The sequence below is a fragment of the Monodelphis domestica genome, chromosome 6 (genome assembly GCF_027887165.1).
Source record: "Monodelphis domestica isolate mMonDom1 chromosome 6, mMonDom1.pri, whole genome shotgun sequence".
NCBI lineage: Eukaryota > Metazoa > Chordata > Mammalia > Didelphimorphia > Didelphidae > Monodelphis > Monodelphis domestica.
Window position 1 is genome coordinate 155,740,300 of NC_077232.1, and position 24,662 is coordinate 155,764,961.

At 36.0% G+C, this 24,662-nt stretch overlaps 1 protein-coding gene across 2 annotated transcripts in view; it reads left to right on the forward strand.

The window, feature by feature from the left end:
• Window positions 1-24,662, forward strand: part of LOC103099468 (uncharacterized) — a 56,824-nt gene that overhangs the window by 27,322 nt on the left and 4,840 nt on the right. The window contains exons 2-3 of one of the 2 annotated variants that reach the window (XM_056802685.1): window positions 18-3,168; window positions 3,953-4,064. In XM_056802685.1, the coding sequence (XP_056658663.1) occupies window positions 2,416-3,168; window positions 3,953-4,064 (865 nt within the window). In that variant the 5' untranslated portion in view covers window positions 18-2,415. Of the gene's footprint in view, window positions 1-17; window positions 3,169-3,952; window positions 4,360-24,662 lie in introns of those variants that run through there. The other variant, XM_056802684.1, reaches the window with a different exon arrangement.

Genomic DNA, 24,662 nt, shown 5'->3' on the forward strand with positions numbered 1-24,662 from the left:
TTTACCTTTCATTACAGATTTAGGAGCATGGAACATCAGGGCATTCTTTGACAGAGAGAATACCCCAAGACCTGAGAGAAGAACAGCTCTAATCGGTAAAGAACTGGCACGATATAACATCGACATCGCAGCCTTAAGCGAAACACGCTTACCAGAAGAGGGATCACTCAGCAAACCCACCACTGGATACACCTTCTTCTGGAAAGGTAGAGCCTCAAATGAAGACAGAATCCACGGTGTTGGCCTGGCCATCAAGACCAGTTTGCTCAAACAGCTGCCAGACTTGCCTGTGGGCTACAGCGAGAGGCTCATGAACATCCGTTTGCCTCTCAGCAAAGACTGGTATGCCACAATCATCAGCACATATGCCCTACACTGACCAGCACAGAGGAGACCATCGAGAAGTTCTACTCTGACCTGAGTGCCATCCTGCACTCAGTGCCCAAAAATGACAAGCTGATACTACTGAGAGACTTCAACGCCCGCGTTGGACAGGACCATGAAAGATGGAAAGGAGTGCTCGGCAAACACGGCATGGGCAAAATGAACAACAACGGCCTACTGCTACTCAGCAAATGCTCAGAGTTCGAACTCACCATCACGAACATTGTGTTCAGAATGGCGAACAAATATAAAACAATGTGGATGCACCCAAGATCAAAACAGTGGCATCTCATTGACTACATCATTGTACACCGGTGAGACATCCAGGATGTAAAGATCACCAGAGCCATGAGAGGAGCTGAATGCTGGACAGACCACAGATTGGTTAGAGCGACTCTTCAAATGCGCATTGGGCCTTGCCATCCAAAATGCGCCCAGACAGTTTGCGCATTTTACGTCTTAGAGATCCATCTTATTTGCAAACATTCCAGTCCTGCCTGGACCACAAGCTGTCTGCCATGGGACCACTCACTGGAAGCTCAACCGAGAAATGGAACCAGTTCAGAGATGCAGTGAAGGAAACATCAAAGACAGTCCTAGGCCCAAAACAAAGCAACTACCAGGACTGGTTCGACAAGAACAGCACTGCTATTGAAGACCTATTGAGTAAGAACAAAGCCTTTATGGAGTGGCAAAATAACCCAAACTCTGCTCCTAAAAAGGACAGATTCAAGCCTCTCCAAGCCACAGTGTGAGGTCAGGAAGAGGCAAGACCGATGGTGGGGAAAAAAAAGCAGAAGAAATCCAGCGGTTTGCTGATATGAAAAACTACAAACAATTTTTCAGTGCCCTCAAGACTGTCTATGGGCCATTAAAACCCACCACCACTCCCTTGCTATCCTCTGACGGTGACACTCTCATAAAAGATAAAAAAGGCATCAGCAACAGGTGGAAAGGACACTTCAGTCAGCTTCTCAACTGACCCTCTTCAGTCTACCCAAGCACCCTTGACCAGATCCCCCAAAACCTCACCATTGAACAACTTGGCGTCCCTCCTTCAATAGAGGAAGTCCAAAAAGCCATTAAACAAATGAGTACAGGCAAGGCACCCAGTAAAGATGGGATCCCAACCGAGGTGTACAAGGCCTTAAATGGAAAAAAGCTCCAGGCATTCCAAGTAGTGCTGACCAGCATATGGGAAGAGGAAGACATGCCCCTAGAACTCAGAGATGCCTCCATCATAGCCCTATACAAGAACAAAGGCTCACGAGCAGCCTGTGACAACTACAAAGGCATCTCACTACCCTCCACTGCCTGAAAGATCCTCGCCCGTGTTATACTCAACAGACTCCTGTCATCTGTTTCAGAGCAGAACCTGCCTGAATCACAATGTGGCTTCTGACCAGATCGCAGCACCATCGACATGGTCTTCATGGTGAGGCAAATGCAGGAAAAATGCCTTGAGCAGAACCTGAGTCTCTACATTTTCTTCATAGATCTGACAAAGGCGTTCGACACAGTGAATAGGGATGCATTGTGGGTGATCCTCAGCAAGCTTGGTTGCCCAGCAAAATTTGTCAAACTGATCCAGCTCTTTCATGTCGACATGATAGGGGAAGTCCTATCTGGTGGAGAGACTTCTGATCGCTTCAACATCTCCAATGGCATGAAACAAGGCTGTGTCCTCACTCTGGTACTATTCAATCTATACTTCACCCAAGTATTACGATATGCTGTGATGGATCTAGACCTGGGCGTCTACATCAAATACCGACTGGATGGCTCACTATTTGACCTTCGCCGCCTGACTGCAAAAACAAAGACAATAGAGAGACTCATCCTGGAAGCTCTCTTTGCAGATGACTGTGCTCTCATGGCCCACCAAGAAAATCATCTCCAAACCATTGTGGACAGGTTCTCCACTGCAACAAAACTGTTTGGCCTGTGACTATCAGCCTCAGCAAAACAGAGGTGCTGTTCCAACCTGCACCAGGGAGGCCAACGAACCAGCCGTGCATTACAATCAATGGCATGCAGCTTTCTAATGTCAACACTTTCAAGTACCTGGGCAGCACCATCGCCAACGACGGGTCCCTAGACCACGAGATCAATGCCAGGATCCAAAAGGCCAGCCAGGCACTTGGGCGGCTGCACTGCAAAGTCCTCCAACACAGTGGTGTAAGCACTGCGACGAAGCTCAAAGTGTACAACGCAGTGGTCCTCAGCTCGCTCCTGTACGGTTGTGAGACATGGACACTGTACCGGAAGCACATGAAACAGCTGGAGCAATTCCACCAACGCTCCCTCCAGTCAATCATGAGGATCCGATGGCAGGACCGAATCACCAACCAGGAAGTCCTCGACAGAGCCAACTCCAGCAGCATCGAAGTCCTGGTCCTCAAAACCCAGCTACGATGGTCTGGACACGTCATCCGCATGGACCCACAGCGAATACCAAGACAGGTATTCTATGGTGAACTGTCAGCTGGACTCAGGAAACAAGGCCGACCAAAGAGAAGATTCAAGGATCAGCTAAAGTCCAACTTGAAGTGGGCTGGCATGACACCAAAGCAACTAGAACTCGCTGCCTCTGACAGAAGCAGCTGGCGAACCCACATTCATCATGCCGCCTCCACCTTTGAAGATGAGCGACGTCGACGTCTTGCCACTGCGCGTGAACGCCGACACCAGGCCACAACCGCACCTCCCCTAACAATGGGCGTCCCAGGCCCCATGTGCCACAAACTGTGCGCCTCAGCCTTTGGACTCCAAAGCCACATGAGGGTACATCAATAGATGATAATGCACAAAGACAATAGTCATTCTCGGTCACTGAGAGACTACCACTATACTACAGATTTACCTTTCTGGTTTTTTTGTATGAGACAAATATATAAGGCCTTGTGTTTGGTTCTGGGGGAAGTAGATGATGTAAAAACACTTAATTTTAATATTTTGCAGGGTATATATTTACATTATCGTTATTCCATCTACCTACACAGATGGCAGTCCCTCCCTAATTTTTTCTGGGAAGCCAGAGACAGAAAAATTCTACCATCTAGTGACTAGCCTTAGGAATTAGCCACATTTGCTAGACTTGTCTGCAAGTAACAGATGCCAATCAATTCAATGCATAGGCTCATGTTTGAAATAGTATCATCTGATAGTTTGCCACCATTAGATGCATTTTTGCAAATCAATCATTTATTAAGCACTTATACTGTGCTTAGTCCTGGGTATACCAACACTAGTAGGAAAGATAACCTCTCTTCTCATGGAGCTTACATTGTAATCGGGGAGAACAATGTGCAGAAAGAAGCTGAAAAGGAGGAAAGATGTAGGGTTTACCTGATGCAGGAGTATGGTACAGAAAGTCCAGAGCCCATGCTAAGGAGAAATGAAGCTTATACCCTGGGCTCATACCCTCCTAAGTGGCACCTGTTGAAAGAGCTATTCAGTCAGAAAGACAGGAGAGAACATAAGGGCAGGAAGGTCATTACAATATTTAAATTTCAGGACTAAAGAGAGGTTCTCCTCTTCCACTAATGGAATTTACATCTTCTCTTAGCAAGAAGAGGGGCTGCAGGAGAATCAGAGATATAGCAGAAACGAAGATTTAAGATTGAGAAGAATAAAAGAGGAGTCTCAAAACAATGAAGAGCAATCCCAAGGGAGAAGAGGTAAATACCTTCAACAGAAAGTGGTGACCTCATGAAATATTTACTCAGGGGGAGTTGATTAATTAGGAAATCACTTTTTTTTAAGAATATTGTCATTGTATGAGCATGATAATCCAAGGGAAAGTCTATATACACATTTCTAGGATCATTCATGTCCAGAAAGACAGAGAGGGTTAATAAGATAATAAGAGGAGATTTTCATGTTACTGTTTCAGAACTAAACAAATCAAAAGAAAGTCAAAAGGGAAAATATACAATTGAACAGAATTTAGAATTCAAATATTTAGGGCACTTTCTGAATGGAATCATTAATGAATATATGCATGTATAAGTATATATATATATATATATATATATATATATATATATATATTTCTCAGCTATAATACATTATATTACTATATTACATTTTAAACCCTTATCTACCATCTTGGAATCAATACTCTGTGTTGATTTCAAGACAGAAGATCATTAAGGGCTAGGAAATGGGGATTAATTTATTTTCCTGGGGCCACACAGCTAGAAAGTTTCTGATGTCATATTTGAACCCAGGACTTCCTTTCTCTGGGCCTGTTTCTCAATCCACTCAGTCATCTAGGTGTCCTAAACATACTGAACTTTTACAATATGTATTGGCACAGAATTTGCAAATGAATGTAAAAAAATCAGAAATATTACATCGTTTGAACACTATAATAATTAACTTAAGTTTCAAGAATAAAAAAGATATGTCTATGGAGAAAAAAATGAAATAACAAGTAAATAGATCAAGAATAAATCAGAATAATTATTAAGTATATGAAAAATAAGAATCATGATGAACTTATGGTATGCAGTTTTAATAGTAAATAGAGGAAAGGTTACAATGATAAAAATATACATTTAATAGGAAAATAAAAGATTAACTGAATTGCCATATCACAAATTTTACATCTAGCAAATAAAATCCTCTAAGCACAATAGAAGAAATATTGAAAATTGTAGGAATAATTGGCCAAAAAACTATAGAATTAGTAAAAAAAATAAAGGCTTGGTTCATTGAAAAAAAAAAACTAACAAAATTGCTAAAATGTTTGCCCAAGTTGATTATAAAAAGAGGAAAATAAAATTTTAAATTATCAAATAAATAAGATAAAAATCACAAGCCCAGAAGAAATAAAAAGAATTCTATAAATCTATTGTGCAATTATGTTCCAAGAAAATAATAAATTATAATCAGTGATTAAACTTAAAAATTAAACACCCAAAATAACAGAACAAAAAGAAGATACTAAATAATCCAAATTCAGAAAAGGAAATAAATTTAGATTTAAAGTAACCTTAAAAGGGGATAAGGGATGTCAAGATAGATTCTTAAAATCCATCAAATTTTTAAAGAATTTTAAAGAACAATTGATATCTATTCACCTTAAAAAATTAAAAATAAATTTTTAAAGGATTCTAATAAATTTGTCTTGGGAGACAAATATAATACCAAAACCTAAACATTCATAGGAGAAAAACAAAAAAAAAAAGAGAAGTATAAACCAATTCCACTAATGAATACTAAGTCAAAAAATAACTATTTAACACAATGATAGAATTTTGTGCATAGAGGAAGATCCTAGTTCAAATCCAGGTTTAGATACTTATTAGCTGTGTGAATGAGGGCAAATTATTAACCTGTGTCTACCTCAGTTTTCTCAACTGTAAAATGGGAAAAATAATCACATTTACTTCACATGGTTGCTATAAGTATGCGATGATATGATATTTATAATGTATTTAGCATAGTGTTTGGAACATAGTAGGTATGTAATAAATTCTTGTTGCCTTCCTCTTCCCTTCCTGGCAAAACATAACTATAGACATTCATCCAAAAAACAATCACAGTGATTATGTTGAATTTATAATAAAAATCAAAGGAGGGTTTGACATTAGGAAGACAATTCACAAGTTAATAATATTAAAAGCAAATTAGGGCAACTAGGTAGCTTAGAGAAGCTACCTGGAGACAAGCTACCAGCCTGGAGACAGGAAGTCCTGCATTCAAATCACAATTGGACACTTCTTAGCTGCCAATACATACTACTGATTCTAAGATGGAAGGTAAAGGTCTATTTTTTTATCTAAAAGCATGAGATTATATTAATTAATGTGGGAAAAAGATCTGTGGTAAAGCATAACACCCATTTTTACTAAAATCCCTACCAAGAAAGAAAACCAGTAATGGAAGAATTTTTTTAATCCTAAAACTCTAAAACCAAAAGCATTAATCACTTTTCTCATTAAATACTGAAGTAAAACAAGGATGTTCCCTTTCCCTGCTATTATTTGGCCAAGTTCTATAAATATTAGCAATAGCAGTAAAACAAGAGAAAGAAATTAAAGGAATAATGATAGGTAAGGAGGAGACATTTTCTGTGTTTGCTGATGACATGATAGTTTGCTTAGAAAATGTTAGTATATCAAGGAACCGAGATAATGGTTTTTTAAAATGCTGGAGGATACAAAATAATACATAATAATTAATAGTATTTCTACAAAACGTGAAAAAGGAAATAACTATGAATGCATAAAATATCTTGGAGTCAATCTACTAAAGCATATCTAATATCTGTTTAGATACCAATAAAAATGTTCCTCAAAGATATAAACACAAATTAAGGAAGGATTATTCATTGTTCATAGCTGGGTCATATGAATATAATAAAAATGACAATGCTACCAAAGTTAATTTACAAATATAGTACTGTATCAGTCAAACTGCCATGGCAAAACTTAACATAGTTAGACAAAATATTTCAAATGTAAAGTACAGCGATGTTGAAATGGAGGGGAAATAGCACTCTGGACTTCAAAATATATTATTAGGAAATAATGAAGCTTGTTCCACTCTAATTTAGAACTCTGAAATATACATAAACTGATCGGGCTAGACAACAAAATCAGAAACAGTTGATCTTGGTCACAGGCTTCAGTTAACTTCCAATACATATTTTCAACAACAAAAAAATCCCTATTTCACAAGAATTTTTATGGAAAACTGGAAAGCAATCTGGCATAAATTACTTATTTAGATAGCACTCCCATTAAAATGAGAACTCCTTAAAGACAGAGGCAATGGTTTCATTTTTCCTTGTATTTCCAACACTTAAAGCATGGATTGTCCTATAAGTATTCAATACTTATTATTGATTGATTACTTGATAAATTTGGTTTTTGAAAGACGGTTAAGGATCAATAGTCAAAGAAAAGAAAAAGCATCATAGGCAGAGAGCTCTGTATGCACATGCACAGGGAATCTCAGGTGATAGGATGTAGTAATGGATGAATCTAAGCAATCTCGCCAAACTGGGCTACCATATTTCACAAACTTGATGTTCCATTTCCCACTTCTGTGCATGTAAGCTGGTCATCCTCCATGTAATTCACTCCTCCACTTTCACTTAATAAATGCTTGCTAAATTGGACTATCATGCATACATGTACAATATATTAGGCTCAATTTTAGTCATGATATATAATCCATCTACACACATGCTCGTATAAGTGCATACTATACACAGATGAGACTAGGAAAAACTAGGGCAAAGACAAATGAAATCAAATTAGAAAAGGGAAAAAATTCTCTTTGAAAAAGCACCAAGAGTATTAATTACAAAAATATCAGAAAACAGTGATTGAAAATTCTATGAACATATAATTTGAATTTTTTTAAAGCATCAAGCCTTTAGGAATCATGTTTAGTCCCCTAAACCCAGTTTTTACTTGTAGGGATTTTACAAACCCCCAAACATAAGGATATTCAGGAACCCAAAGTTAGAGCCCTAACCTACATCAAGGAATAAACTAGCACTAGGTCAGTTAGAATCAATATTCTGTTAAAAGTTAATCAATAGAGAAACACTTAAAAGAAAGGCTGAAATTCAGAGTTTGGGAGACATGTAGGAAAGAAGACTTTTTCTGAGTGTTATTTAAAAGAAAAAACCCTGCACTTTATTCAGTCTAGGGTCTAGAGATGGAATAAGCACTTTCAAGACATCCTGGGTAAAACCTATTATCTCTCTTTTCTACTAAAGTGTAGAAACAGAATGGGGCCAAAAATGCTTTACTCAAAAATCTACTTTCCAAAGAAACTACTCTAATAGTCTCAACTGATCTGCTTTCAGAGAGCAGTTCTTCCAAACCCATTGATTGTTTCTTGCCCGTAGATAATCCTGAGTTAGTACTTCCATTGATTTATGTCAGTTTTAAAAGCCCTGATTCTCTTGAATTATTCCAGTGAATTTCAAGCTGAGCAGTTCTAACTCATTTCTCTAATCTATGGACTGTATAAGCAATTTCCAGTTATTTCAATAGAATTTTTTTTCAAATGAATTTCTCTGAAATACATTCCAAAAAGGCTCACATTTCTGCATATTGCATATTTCATAAATGTCTTGATGATGGTCTCTATAATGTCCTAAGTGGAATGAAATATATGGGCTTTTTATTCATAGAACATACATGAAAGCTCTTTACCCTCTTCCCTTCCTCCCCCAACAAACACTTTTTAACTGTTTGCTAGTTTGGTTATTCTAAAAACACAGATATGAACATGCCACAGTGCTACTCAAAAATATTCAGTTGTTCCCTATGCCACCTAAAATAATGTACAAAAGTTTTAATTTACATTGAAGTTCTCCACAATCTGTTTCCACTTGCCTTTCCGGTCTTATTTCTTATTTCTTATTTCTCCTCTTTTATAAATTCTCCATTCTGGTCAAATTGGGAAAATTAATTGTTCCCCGGTATTGGGAACCTGGCATCACCTCCCTCTCTGCATTTGAGTAAATAGTCTTCCATGTCTTTATCTCGTTCTCTTTTTCAAAGTTTAGGTCAGTAGTCCCTTCATTCCTGAGGTTTTTCCGAGTGATTTTCAGTGATATAGGCCCAATTCGACTTTTGAAACTACTTTTTTGTATACTTTGAATTTACTTGTCTGTTTTCACATGTTGCATCTCCAGTATGATATAAGCTTCTTCGGAAAAGGTGATCTTCGACTTTTGATTTCATATAATATAGCTCTTAACTCACAGGTTGTTGAAATGATCAAATGAGAGACTATCTAGGAAGCACTTTGACCACATTAGGTATTATATTAATAGCATTTTTAGGCAGCAGGGTAGTGTAGTGACTAGATCCATAATTTCATTGGCAGAGGGAGTTTCTGGATGGGAAAACTCCCTCTACCAATATAGATCTGGAGCTTTCTGACAATGTTTTGTCTTAGTTTCCTTTAGAATCTACTTAGTAGCAAAGTAAGTAATGTGTCCAGAGGTACAGGACTAGTGAGTATCAAAGCCTGGTCTTGTATTCAAGTCTTCCTAACTCTGGAGCCAACTCTATCTTCACTGTATTATACTGTATCTTCAGTTATTAAGATTCAGGTTATATATAACATTATTTATTTTCCTAGTCAGTGCTTGCTTGTTTAAAAACTGTGCTGAATTGAAGTGAAGTAAAATGAAGTGGCATTTGGGATCTTGTGTCCTCTTAAGTCAAAATATCCAAATCATAAGTGTCCTTCAAGGAACTCAGAGTCTAATGGAGAAGAATAATCATTTTTAATAAGAAGAATATTAACAGAAATTTCCACAGCTTTTTAAAGCTTACAAACCACTTTTCATGATTAATTTCTTTTGCTAATTATCTCAAAATAATTAGAACAAATTAAGATCAATTTATCAGGTGGTGACTAAAAATATGCTAAAATATGACAGCTGCGTTTTTATACTTATTTTAGCATAGTAATAAGTACAATAACTCTAGCTTTGGGGTAAATATGAAGCTAATTTTTTTTAAAAATGAATTTTATACCACAACTAAATTTTGTTTTGAAATGGCATTATTAAAAGATAAGTGTTCTAAAACTCTTATCTTTTAGAATGACTTTTTCATATTAATATTCTGGCCAGAGCTAGCAATGGTTAAAGGTGTGAAATAAGTGGAATAGGTCCTTGGTGACTCACCATTGACTTTTTGCAATGTCTTTTCATTTTCTCATCTAAAATTATTTTTCTCTCCTATATTCTATTCCTGGTTGGAAGGTCTCCTTCCTTAATTACAAAAAACATAATGCTACCGAAATGTTGGCCTTAGAAAAGTGGATGAACTCCGCCTTTTTGGGCAATACACTAAATATTTGATGAGAGGATATTTGAGCAGATGATTCCCAGAGGGAGAAAATCTAGAAGTCATGGAGTAATTAATTTCTAATAAATGGAAATTAATACAAGATAACTGGGGGAAGCGGGAATGGCAGCAAATGAGGAATCAACTAGTCAAATTAAATCTCAAATCTACGAGGGGGATTATCATTTCATGTTGTTCAAACTAATACTGAACAAGGTAATATAACAGAGGTAGTTGACATGGTAAGAGGCATTCAAGGAAAAATATATGTGGGTTTGGGGGTAGTGCCTAAATTAGTGATAATTGCTGGTTATGGTTATAATTCTCTTAGATTATTTAAGGAATATCTCAGGTGAGCCTATGACATGGGTGATTTGGGGAGGGGGAGACAGAGACAGACAGACAGAGAGAGACAGAGACAGAGAATACATGGGAAACCCAGTAATCTGAGTGGAAACTCTGAAAATTTGACTATAAATCTAGAGGCAAGATACATCTATCTGACTAGGCATATATGTCCCAATAGTAAGGTGGCTTGGATTTGTGAGAGAACAAAGAAAATGAGTGCTAGCTAGACACAGTCCAAAGCTGATATGGTTAACTTGTGACTCACATATGGAAGGTTTGTGGCTATTATAGATCCTAGTGCCTTCCCAAAAAAGAAATATGGAGGTGGAGTTGAGGAAGGGTGATGATGAAAATAAACACCCACAGATATTGAATGGAACAATTTTAAGTGCCAAATACAGTATCACTTCCACATTTTGACTTTCCTCATCATAGTTCAGATTTATTATGGATTGACATACAAAATTAAATAGGAATTTGGGGACAGTTTTACAGAAGCCATAGGCAGCAGATGTGAAGGTCAACAGATAACACAGAATAAGTTTGGAACTCAGAAATACATAAAACATATGTATAGTGTTGTATAATATGAATATATTCTTTAATACCATAAATATACACAATTTATCTTCTAAAGTTAAAACAAACAAAACATTAAAGTTTTTGAAAAGAATGCAAAAGCCAGTAGGTGAAAAAGTCTAGAAATGTAGAGATGTCTTTATATGTTTAGAAATTCTTAAATGTAAAACATGTATTTCCTATTATATGTTTTAATATGTTTTTACATGCTGTATATTCAGTATTATTCTCAACAAATTAGTTTCTTTTTACATTTTCATTTTTCATACAGTATTTTACTTAACATTAATGTACATATAGACTATGAGCAAAAATTAACTGAAATTTTACAATAAGGTATAAACACTCCAAAAAAAGAAAACAAAAAATATGGACTTCTTTGGTGTAAAGTAAAAAATTTTACATGGATTTTCTAGATAGGTGAAAGGGAGAGGTGACACACCCCAACCCTACGTACCCTGCCAATCTGTGGAACAGATATCTGTGGTCTCCAGATTGGATAAAAGAAAACTTACTGGGGGCACAAGCACAGATAAAGCACAGGACAAATATGAAATCAATATGTGAGTGGTTGGGAATGGGAGAATGATACACAACATGCATATAAGAAGTCAGAAAAGAAATAAATTCTCTTGACTTTTTTGATGTTCCCCTCCCCTCCAAAATATAGGTTCCAACCTATAATTTCTCCATTGTCAGAGAATTCTCATTGTGTAAACTCCCTTGACTACTTCAAGCAGCAATTCATCTGTAACTGAATCTTAAAAAGCATTTTCTCCAACATAAAGGGTTTTGGTGACTTCCCTTTGGTCACACAGTATATATCAGAGGTAGAACTTGCACTCAGGACTTTCTGATTCCAAGGCCAGCCATCTATTAAACCACTTTATGATGCTTCTATACATGAACAATATGGAACTCTGGGTATTGGGCAAGTTCCATGGGATTGCTTTTGAGTATTTGGGTGTCTTCTGTGGAGAAAAAAAAAGCCAGTCATTTAGCTCTTCCCCACAAAGGAACTGTCACTCTTCAGGAAGGTCATTTGGTGAATTTTCTTGTAGACAGTTTATCAAACACAATTTCTGTTCAATTACACATAATGTAAATGTTATCGTTTCACATCTAAGCAGTCAGTGACACATCACATTCACTCAGCTATTCTTCCCAATTTGTTTCTGATCCCACAGTCATAGGTCATAGCAGATTCTGCTTTCTTGTCAGTACATGCTAAATGAACAATCAGTTGATAACTACATTCATGGCAGACAAGTTATGTCTAAGTTAGGTCTGGAACAATTTAGCTGTATTGTCACCATTAACTACAACTAGACTCTGTCTCAGCAATTTCACTGCTTTCATCATGAGAAGGACTTCAGAGACTAAGCTATGCTCTAAATTATTTTACCATCATATGAAGAATAAATTACATGTGGTTCTGACATGGGCATTGTACCCCCAGAAGCTCAGGCAAACTATTATCAGGGAAATTCCTTTGCTCCCTTACATCCTCATGACTCCTAACCCAAAACATCTAATAACTCCTATAATACACTGAGAGGATTACCCTCTTTGATCCTCCTTTAGACTTAAGATGGGCAGAGAGATGCACCTCCAGGCTACACCTCGATACTATCAGGCTGTATCTCAGACATTTGTCTGTTCCCTAAAACTAAAGAATCTTTAATGAGGGTCAATCCCTATGTCTCCAGGCAGATCCTGGTCAGATGACCAAACCCCCGACCAAATGGCTGAGGATTTACCCTCTAGAGTCACTTCCTTACCACGACACAGCATCTGTGTAAAGAGTATAAAATTCCCAGAATTGATGTTGTCTGGGGGACAGCTTTTCCATTCATGCTGTCTTCCCAGGGGCAACCTTCCATCTCGCTGTTCCACCTGTACTATCCTCTTGGCCCTTCTCAACATTACTTTCTAAATTAATAAATTTCTCTTTTTATTTTAAACTAAGTTTTTACAGACTTGCATTCTTGCAGAAAAGTATCCTTCCTGAACCCAAGGGATACACCTCTTCACCCCCACAACAGCCCTTTCTCTAAACAAGACAGAAGACCATTGCCACAAAAACTGAATCACTACAGAACTTTAAAGTGATGTATATCTAATCAGAGGTAGACATACCTAGCTGAAGATTAATTCAGGATGTGGAAAAATAAACTTAAAACTAATGACCCCAAAACAAGGCATCTTTAGTAAAGAAGTAATTTTCCCCTAATATTTGCAAAACCTCAATGAATGGGTAGATAATTCTCACAGTTTTATTTTTTTTTTTGAGATTTTATTTTTATATAATGTCAAGAAAGTGGGCTCATTATGGGCTGACACTTCTTGATATTCTTTGGGTCATTTTTTTGTGATAGATTTTCTGTGATTTATTGCTAATTGTTCAGTATCTTAATACATTTCAAATAACTTGATAATTAATCCTCCATTGTTTTAAAAATGTGGCCGGGTACAGATTTTATTTCTTATATACATGCTTATCTAGACTAAGTGCTCTTCCTACATTTGTCTTTATGAGTAAAATACATACATCTATCAAGTCTATTTTGGATGAAATGATTGTTTTGAAAGCCCACAAAGGTTTCCCAAAGTGATTTGCTATAGTAAATCACATCAGTCATAGAACTGATGGAAAGGTAAACAGAATGAATTGTACCATTGCATTGACTTGTCCCAGTGATCATTTCCTTCCTCTTGTTAATTTTTATTCTCTCATTCTACTCGTTGCTCCTTTGCTGCTCATAAACATGTACAGATCTTCCACAAACTTAACAAGCTTTCCCTTCACACTGACAGTCCCTGAAGCTATCAACCTAAACAATCCTTCCTTTCAAAATTGGGCTTTAAGAAAGAATTATAAATCCTAGCTGTTTATTCGCCATCCATCCTACTTCTCGATCTCTCACAATTAGTTATTGGGCATCTAAGATCTCCATTGTATTAAAATGGTTCTGTCTAAAGTTACCTTCAATCCCTTAACTGCTATATTCAATTTCCTTTTCTTAATCCTCTTTGGTTCCTCTGCAGGGTTTGACAGTTCACCACTGCCTCCTCCTGGATCCTTTTCCCTTTGCTAACAGAACCCAGCCCTGCTCTTGGTCTTAGGGCTTCTGTGGTCACTCCTTGTCAGTCTCCTTTACAAATTCATCATTTATTCTCATGCTTTAAGCCAGAGGTGTTAAATACATAGACAATCCACCACACTCCCAAGTGTGACCAAACCAAATTAAAATTAAAATGGGAAATTTTATCAAAAAAATTAAAATGTAGTAAAACATAGATAATATTAATATGTGATTTTTCCAAGTCAATGTGTGTTTCACAGGGATCCTTGTTTATGGACATCTGTATCTTAACAGGTAAGAGATTCAGAAGATGAAGAAGAAGGATAGGGTATGACTTTGGGAGATATATAGGGATGTGCTGGTAAATGTTGTACAGCTGGCTCTCTGGTGCAAAAAAAGAAAGTGCATAGGATCTTCCAGGCACTGTGTTATTCTTTTGAGACAATATTTCATGAAATCTACAAAAATATCCTGAGACAAATGCTATTATTAACTTCATTTTATAATTAAGCAAACAGAGCTTACAGGGCGTCATAAGTAGATATGTAGATAGATGTATGAAGTGTGTATTGTAATTAGGGTTGAATTTTATATTATAGAGTATGTATATAGAGCATGTGTGTAAATATTGCATGTATATATGTAGCATGTATGTATATAGTGTATATGTGTATGTATTATATGTGTATATGTAAAATTTATGTATGTGTGTAATATTTGCTACTAAGGTCTTTAGATAAAATGATTAGAAGCACAGTTCTATGTAACACTGAGTTTTGTATAATAATAAGTTTTTAATTTAAAATAAGATTGTTTTGAAGTTTCATCTACTTCTGAATGCATTTTACATAAGTAAATTTTGATGGATTGGTTTAACTTTTTTGTAAAAATTTATGCAGTGTTGTGTTTATTGTACTTTTTCAAAATTTTCTAATTTTGTGTTTATACATTGACAGTTTTTATAGGATATTTTCTGTATTCATTTATAAGAATAGTATTTTTATGACTTTATTGTTTTGCATGAAGTTTAGTGTTTTTATTTCTTTTTTTCTTTTTTTGCTTGTTTTGCTTTTGCATAGGTTTACTTTGTATTTTGAACTTTTGTAATTGTTCCTTGTATATTTTTTTTCACTTTTCCTTTCCTTGGTTTGAATCCTTAGAGTAAGATAATGTTAAATAGGATAAGAAAAGTGAGTGCAGGCTGTTTATTATCTTGGGTAAGAATTTTCGTTTAGGTGGGATATAAGTTTCTTGGTGCACAAATGCCAAAACATTGTTTTCAACAGTATTTTGGCTTTGTGCAAATGGGGGAACTGTTAGAAGGAAAAGATGAGTTAGGTTTGCAAAACACAGTGGCATGAGACTAGTAAAAGAGAAAGTTTTGGAATCTTGGAAGGGGAGAGTTAAACTGGAAAAAGCCTCAGGGACTGTTAGGTTGTCTGTCTCTCTCTGGATTTTATCCTGGAGGGTGTGGCTCCCAAATCTTGGGAGTTTGACCCAATCCCGGGTTACTGCTATGTGTCCTGAAGAAGATCTGAGGAAGCTGTCTCTGTCTTGTGTTCTCTGAAGCTGATTCTTAGCTGAGGTCCAAGTCCATCTGGACTCATGATTTTCCCCTGGATGCCTGCATGATCTGGGATTTGCCAGTATCTTCCTTAACACCAAGAGGGTTAGGACATAATAGGTGTACAGGGACTGGGTTTACAGTTTAGAATATCAGGGAGATAGTGTAGGAACCTAACTCTAAGAAGACCCTTCATGAGAAGGCATTAGATTTGGGGTTACTTTAGTTAGTAATCTCGGTGAAAGGATTTCCCTTACCCTCTCAACTTTTCCCTTATTTAATAAAATACACTCCTAATTACTGTGGTTTGTTTTCTGTGTGAATTGGTCTCAATCCAAGCTCTGCCTGGATTGGGTTTCTGTTGGCCTTCCCAAACCACAGTTAACAAGCTGATATTGGCCCAAATCTCTTCATCAAGTCCCATCCCCAATACCACCCTATTACAAGGGTCACAGGCAGGGAATATTTGGGATTGTGACCCATGTCTTCCTGACTCCAGATCCAGTTTTCTCAAAACCGCAGAAATAGCTGCCTCAGCATGTAAAGGTAACTTTTATTTCATCTGTTATTATTAACATTTTTCCATCACTTTATTAAGTTTAAAAATATAATCAATTCAAGCCCTGATTGGTTTTGAGGTACAAATGATCAAACTGAACATTTAACAATCAGCTCTCCCAAAGCTTAGCAAATCCCTGGAGTTATGAATCCCAAGTTAAATAAAATCTGAATGGGTAGAGTCATGAGAACAACATGTAGGAAGAACTTTAGGTTAGACTAGTGAGTCTTCATTTCAGTCAGTAACCCCACCAACATTTATTATGTACCTTCATTGGGACAGGCAAAGAATTAACCAGAGCCTGCATTGTTTTACAGCTATATCATAAAATATTATACCTTTCAACATAGTAGAATTCCGAACAGCTTTAGTAGGGGAGATTCCCAGTGAATAAAATGCAAAGGGAGTTTCATGGGGTCTAATAATTTGATGACAGATATAATACAAGAAAGTTATGAAAAGGAAGATTCAGTTGCCACTTAGCATTTTAAATTGTATCTTGTAGAAATTGCAAAGCAGCAAAATATTCTACATATCTTGAAGAACTGAAAGACTCTTGAGAAAACAATATGTCTTCTGTCAATTGTCATTTGGAACTATTTTTATGTCTGTCTTTATATCCTGAGGATCTAAGCACAGTCCCTTTTACACGTTCACAAAAAAAACCTGTAATTTGGAGAGTTCCTGGTTAACAAATTGTCTATGATCAGGAAGCAAGTCCTAAGATACTAAGTGAGACTATTGTGTTACAAGAAATGACAGAGAAGATGATCCCCCCCAAACCAAGAATGACTTAGATGAAGTGATGCAAAGTGAAGTGGGAAGAACCAGGAGAAACGTGTACATAGTAACAATTATGTATGATCATTAACTGTTGATGACTTGACAAGGCAAAGATCTAAGACAACTCTGAGAGACTCATGGGGGGGAGTGGGTGGGAATGATATCTACCTCCATCAAAGGAACAAAGGCCAAATGCAAATTGAAATAAACCATTTTTAATTTATTTCCTCCATAAATTTTTCTCTGGGGTAAGTAATATGTCTCTTCCACCACATGACAAATATGTAATTATATATTACATAATAATAATATATGTATAAACTCTATCATATCACCTGACTTCATAGGGAGGGAGCAAGGGAGAGAGATAACATGGATTGCAAAATGTCAGAAAATAAATATTAAGATATTATGTTGATATGTAATCTGAGAAAAATAAAATTTAAAAAATAAAAAGAAACTGTGAGAAGTACAGAGAAGAAGAAAATTCTTCAGAGTGGCAGAATCAGATAGAGAACTTGAATCTTTCTTAGGACTCTGGACTAAATGGCTTGTGAGGTTTCTTCCAGCTTCAGGTCTAGGACCCCTTGATCTGTCCAAGTCGAATTTTCTATCTACTATCCAAGCCTACTTCTCTATAGTAAAAAAATTCAGCTATTTTTGGTTTGGAAGAGAAGGTTAGATCTGTGACTGCACTGGCATAAAGGTTATCCTAATGAGGAAACTGCTTCTGCCAATTCATCTCAATGGTTTCTCTTCAACTTGCCTTGAGAAGTTGCAATTTATGCAGTGTCACACAGGCAGCATATGTAAAGTGTAGCTTGAACCCATGTCTTCCCATTTCTAAGGCCAATTTTCAGATCTATTCACTGCCACACACTTCCTATTGCCTTGCACATGGTAGGCATATTGAACTGTTGAATGCCAAGCTAAAACATACAACAATGAGCAGCAGTAAGAACAGTGTCAAGTTACTTGATGGCTATAAAACTTACCTCCTACTAGAAAGGCTCCAAGGCATTTCCTCCACTCTTATTTGTGGTCTAGTAGTTTAAGCAACAATAAGAGTCTTGTCAGTTTGGGCAAAGGCTCACAGAATTTTTGTATTTAATACAGCTCACCAAGTGTATCCTTTGGAATCTTCATTCCCCTCAGTGATTTCTAATGGCTCCAAAACTAATAGAGTTTCCTGTTCAGTATTTTTAAATAAAATAAAATCATCTTTGTTTCACATACTTGTGCTAGGATGCTGTGTAAAAATGCTAAAGACTATTCTGTTTTGTTTTTTTACCAAATAAACTGGAGTGTAGGAGGAAGTAAGAGTTTTGGAGCCGGGCAGAAACAGCTAAAAAATCTTAATTCCTAACCAATTTTCACTTACAAGAAAACATTCCTTAGTTCCATGAGCCATAGACAAAATCAGAAATTATGCTTTGTGATCATTAAACTTGACATTGTGTAGGGTAGGAACATAATGGTATTTACACGTGATGAAACAAAATTCTATGGCAAACCAAAGGAAGCTCTTTAGAGGTATATCTTATTCATCAGTGTCAATAAATGATAACAAGCCCTGAATGTTCATGATATTCTCCTAGGTGCTATTCAAGTCACTATAAACCACCAAGATCCATGGTCTAGCATAATAATGCCTTGTTCATAACAGGTGCTTGGGAAGTGTTTAGTTGAGATAAAATGAATTGAATGATTCATTGGTGTCCTCTGAAAATGTCTCTTCTATCCAAAGAGTAAGTAATCTAATTGAGTAAGTAACATAATTTTATCCACTCGGAGGTAGGTTGGTATTTTTCTCCTTTGCCAATGAGAACACAATGATTCAGTACAGCAGAGCAAATTGTGGCAGTGGTCAGGACTTCCCAATAATCACTTTGTGTCATGCATAATGTCTATTTCCACTTCGATGGTTCTCTTGGCAATCGGGACTGAAAATGAAAACAAGAAAATAAGATTTTAGTTATACTCATATCTTTTCCTCCATTATTCACTCCAAATCCCCACTCAACATAATGCCAAAGGGACAAAATCGAAAAGGGGGAGTCAGCTGATTCAATTACACTATAAATACACAAATGAACTCTCCAGCAGGTGTTCTAGCCAGCCCCAGGTGCACTGCTGGCATTCAGTCATGAAATAATCACTATTTATAATGTTACTTTCGTTACTATAATTTGCTTAGTGTATCAACTGCCTGCCTTGTTTGAATATTCAGGGAATATTGGAAACTTGAGAAATGCAAAGCTTAAAAAAAATAAAATGAGGAATCATACTGAGAAAAGGTTGATCTCAATTTTTTCCCCACAAAGAAGAGGAAAATAAATTTCCAATAAATAGAAATGTGCCTCCTATAAATCTGAATGACTTATTGAATGGCACATAATACAACACCACAATGACATGTTTGGGAGGAAGACAGCACAGTTTTCTTTCTCAAAATTATTATATAAGTTCCTCAGCCACATTTCCTCAACTGTGGATTGGAAAGAACAATATTATTATAGGATAGCTATGAATACTAATGAATAAATACTATTGTAAAGCACTTCCATCCTTAAATAGCTAGTAATGAGCACATTTGAATTGCTTCCAAAAGGTGATTGCTCTCATGCTATTTGCTGCTTTTGAAATCATTACTTTTCCAGTTGAGACAATATGAAGGAACAATAGCTTTCTGGAAAGAAACTTCAAATATCTTTTGACCCAAGAATCTCAAAGGATCATTTGTGATGCATCTATCAATATGGATACCCTTAAAGCCATACCACATCACAGCCTCTCAAGAGTACCAGAATCAAACTTAACAGGGATTGCTGTCTTTGAGATTTTTCTGATGAATCCATGTAAAATCTTTGAAAGGTAATTGATTTCTGAGTATTTGAATCAACATCTCTCAATCTCAGATTCCTCACCTATAAATATGTATATGTAAAGGTGCAAATGTAATAACATATGCAAAGTACTCAGCAATCCTTAAACTCCATGCAATTGCTAGCTATTATTATTCATCGAAAGATGGAGGTTAGAGTGGAGAAATGCAAGTGTTTACATGTATTTTTCCCCACTTAGAAGAAGGAAGTGTGTCATAGTAAGTAACAGATTCTTTGAGGAACATTCTTCCCCTGGAGAAGGAATGGGATGTGGCAGAAAAGCAGAGAATAGTGATAAAAACTATATCTCTGACATCTCTTGCAAGATTCAGCTATTATTCTTTCTAATGTGATCATCCACAAGCCCTGTTGGTACCCATTTTAAAAAGTTAGTAACGGAAGGGTTCCAACTCCTGAACCACTAGGAAAGAAAGGGAGCCCAGCAGTTTTCTTTTTAAGTGTATGATTACTATAATCTGTTCCTTGCTGTACATAACTCACAAATCTCCCCCATCTGAATCCAAGTTCAGATAATAATACACCAAAAACTTTGTAAAATCCTCCAAAATGCGACTAACAAATGATAACAAAGTGATTTTTGTGACATTTTCCTATGCCTATGACATGCTTATTTTTAGCCAACTTCCAACAGGCACTCTATATTTTTTATAGAGGCTAAGTAATAATTTTATCACTCCCCTACACCCAGATACAATTGTTTTGGCACCTAGATTGCTACAAATTCTCTTCCATTTAATTCAAAGCCCTGACAAAGTGAGAAAGCCATGGGACTTTACCAGTGAACTAATACACATTCTTGACAGACAAGAACTTGTCCTACTACTTGAAAATACACTATCGTCACTCCAATAAGCCCAAATGCAGTCGGGGGGGGGGGGGGATTTGTCATATTCCCAAGATACAAGCAAAGCTTAAAGTGTATTAACAGCAAGGGAAATCTTCATGCCATAATTGAAAGTGTCCTCCTTGGCAACTTAGTCAGTGGCACAGGGCTGCTTCCCAAAGAAGCAATATTAAATCAGAAAGCACCAGTTGGTGAATACTCCATGTCAGACAAATTCGGAACATTTTTATTATTCCCAAACTCATAGCATTCCTCAAGAAATAATTTTAATATTCTGGTATAGAAAAACTCTTTTTGCAATAAAGGGGGGAAATTGCCTATTTGGGAGGATCTATATCTCAATGTCTTCCTTTTCTATAGGGTAAGAAATTTTAATATGTTTCAATTTGTCCATCGTAACAATGAAAAGTTATTCACAAATTGTGTGTGTATATACATTTGATTATATATATATATATATATATATGTGTGTGTGTGTGTGAATGATATATGTACATATATGTATGTATTATAAATTTGGCTAAATATGACTCATGGTATGAAATAATTTATAATTTCCCTGGTTACATATAGTTCCAGATACTCTACATCTTACTGCATCACATGAATGCAAGATTATTTTTATGCTTTACACAGCTCCTTTGTGGATTTGAAGTGTGCCTTTTTTCACATTGCTATGAGGTCTACTCCTATGGAATAAAAATCATTTGCTGTTAGTCAACCCAAATTGTCCTTTTTCTCTTCCTATTGATCAACATAGAATAATCAATTGACATTTGGCATCATCTGATTTATAATAATTCAAGTCAGCAGCAACATAATTTAGAAAATGGCTACTAGGCATATGCCGGTAATGAATTGAATCCATGTATAATTCAAACTCAGACTAAAAATTACATTTAAATAATGTTAATCTTTTGACAACTTGACAAAGTCTAAGGAAGTCAATATTAAGGCTTCTGTTCTTTCATTAATTCAAATGTTTGCATAAGAGAGAGTGAAAGGATGCAAGGTTTGATATTTGTGTACAGAACCTTAGTTTCAGTTATATTGTATTTCTTATTTCCCTTTATATATAGGAATGCAAATTCTCTTGCCAGATTAAGAAAAAATCTGAGTTCTAAAAAATAATATGTAAATTGCACCAGTAATTTTCTACTGGCAAAAAATAATGTCTCAAAAACTATTAGAATAATGTGATTATTTATTTTCTCATCAGGGAAGGCTTTAGTGAGTACTTTTTTTTTTATTCTGCATGTGAAAACTAGTAAGGATCTGGCCTGTAAGCACCACAAGTAAAAGGTTCCATAAACTGACACATGGATTGGGATAAGGGCTAAGAAAATCATTCTAATACTGTTGCAATATAGAAAGCCACAATGTTCCAGGTAATCAGGTACAGACTTTGATTAAACACTAGTAGCAAAGCATCTTAGAGAGTCTTAAGTGAGAGAGGAGTTAAGAAGCTGAATTTTCAGGCAAAAACAGGGAAAAAATCATCACTAGTCTGGTAATTGGAGTTACCCATTTTTTTTTTGTTATAGCAACAGATATGGAATGGGGTGACTAGAGCTTGAACCAGCTCTATGGCCCTCTTGGTGACAGAACATACTTGACCTGAGATTTTTAAGTCCTTCTTTATAAACAAACTTTCTCTCTAGATCTTTCTTAATTCTGAGAATCTGATCATATTTGGCCATGCGCTCATGTAAAGAGAGGGCATCAGTCTTCATTTGTCCACTATATAGAACTCCACCACTCAAAATTGTTTAGAATGTATAGTATCTATTATCAACACAATCCCAAAATAATTATAGTCTTATAAACAATTTATTTGCTTCCCTGTCTCAGATCATGTTGTCCCCATGCCCAGATTGTACCCCCTTCCAGTAATTATATTTTAAATCTCAACTTTCCTCAAAACTCAACTTAAAGTGCCATTTCTCACAAGAAACCTAAATAATTATATGGTATCTGCTTTGTATATGGTTTTCTTTTCATTTTACATGCTGTTAACTCCAATGAAATATAAGCTCTTTGAGATTAGCGACTGTCACAGTTTTATGTTGTTATAACCAATAACTATCATAGTATCTTTAATAATTTAATAAATATTTTCCATAATAGGATTTTAATTTTAATAATTTTTGAATGAATAAACTTGGAGAAGTACAGAGAGCAAAATCAAGCAACATCCTTAGTCAACAACTTACAAAGATTATTTCTTTTTTAGTTGGCTTTTTAGTTTCCCTTTGAAGCATTTAGATGCAATTAATCAATATAGCCTTGAATAAAGAAATATCTTTGTAGGTCTAGATTAGGTACTTCTAAATTCTGTACTTCACAACTCAATTTTAATAACCTCACTCAGATGTGAGGAGTTATGGGACTTGACAACTTTTTGGCAAATTTGAATACTACACCAAAACAATTGATTGTCTTTTATTCAATGATGAATTTGTGGAAACCCATGTCTCTTTATTCTCAGTCCAGATAACTTTTTATCCACCCAAGTGCAGCCTAATAGTATTTTCTTCAAGGTATAGAGTCCATTCATGTTCCCATTACCATTCATGGATTTATTGGCTTCCAAATTCATATTCAACAAACATTTATTAAACACTTGCTATATTAGGTAATTAGGTCCTGTGCTGGGTGAAAAACAACAACAAACAGCTCCTAAAATTCAAAGACTTTGCATTACTGTGGGTTTATATAAATAAGTGTGTGTGTGTGTGTGTGTGTGTGTGTGTGTATAAAGGTATATGTGTTGAATGTCCCAAAAGTCTTAGTGTTGCTCTAAGCCATTAAAACTAAAATTTCACTTTTAGGATATCCTCTGTGTGTGTGTATAGTTTTACGTATAGTTTTTAAATGTAGTTTTATATATAGTTAGATATATATAAAATTATATTTTTATCTATATATTTATATTCCTAGATAAATAAGTATATATGCACAAATATATGTACACATACCCAATACAATACTATAATATAAAAAGTAATTTCAAGCTGCTGAAAGCATTCATAAACAGGAAAATCAGAAAAGGCTTTAGGAAATGGCACCTCGGTGATGTTTTGAATGAAATAGAAGGATTGTGAGTTTCCTTTATGTAAAGGAATGGGGGCATAAGATGGACTGTGTATAAAGAATAGTTAACAGAACAACTAGTTTGGAATGGAGAGTGAATGCTGGGGCATAATATGAATTGACTGAAAAACTAAAGCTAATAATTTCTTCTTGAGTGACTTATCCACTGAACATCTAATCAACTGAACCAGAGCCCTGATCGGTTGATCAGGGATATAATTTACCAGACAGCTGAATTACATGCAGGTAGTTCATTGAATACCGCTACCCAAACTGTCACGGCGCATGATTACCTCTGCTGACCCCAAGTTCATTAATTGAAACTATCACTTCTCTGCTTTGAAACTACAGGGAATGCTAACAAAGAAGCACAAAATTCTTCATTGGGATTAAACTGCAAAGCAGTCAATTATGGCTTTCGTGTGAAGGGGTGGAAGACCAGAATCTCAGAGCTCAGCAATGAATTACCATACTGAATAGTGAAGTTGAGTTCTAAAATTAAAAGGTGGTGTGGTTTTAGAATGAAGCTGCCTCAGAGCAACCCCACACCCTAACAAGTAAATTGATTTAGAGTGATTTTAATGGCCCCCAACAATAATGCTTTTCAGGGTTTGTCTATTCTTAATTTTATACTTTGTGCACTCTTTGAATCAGAATTTTTTTCAGTAGAGCTCCTGATT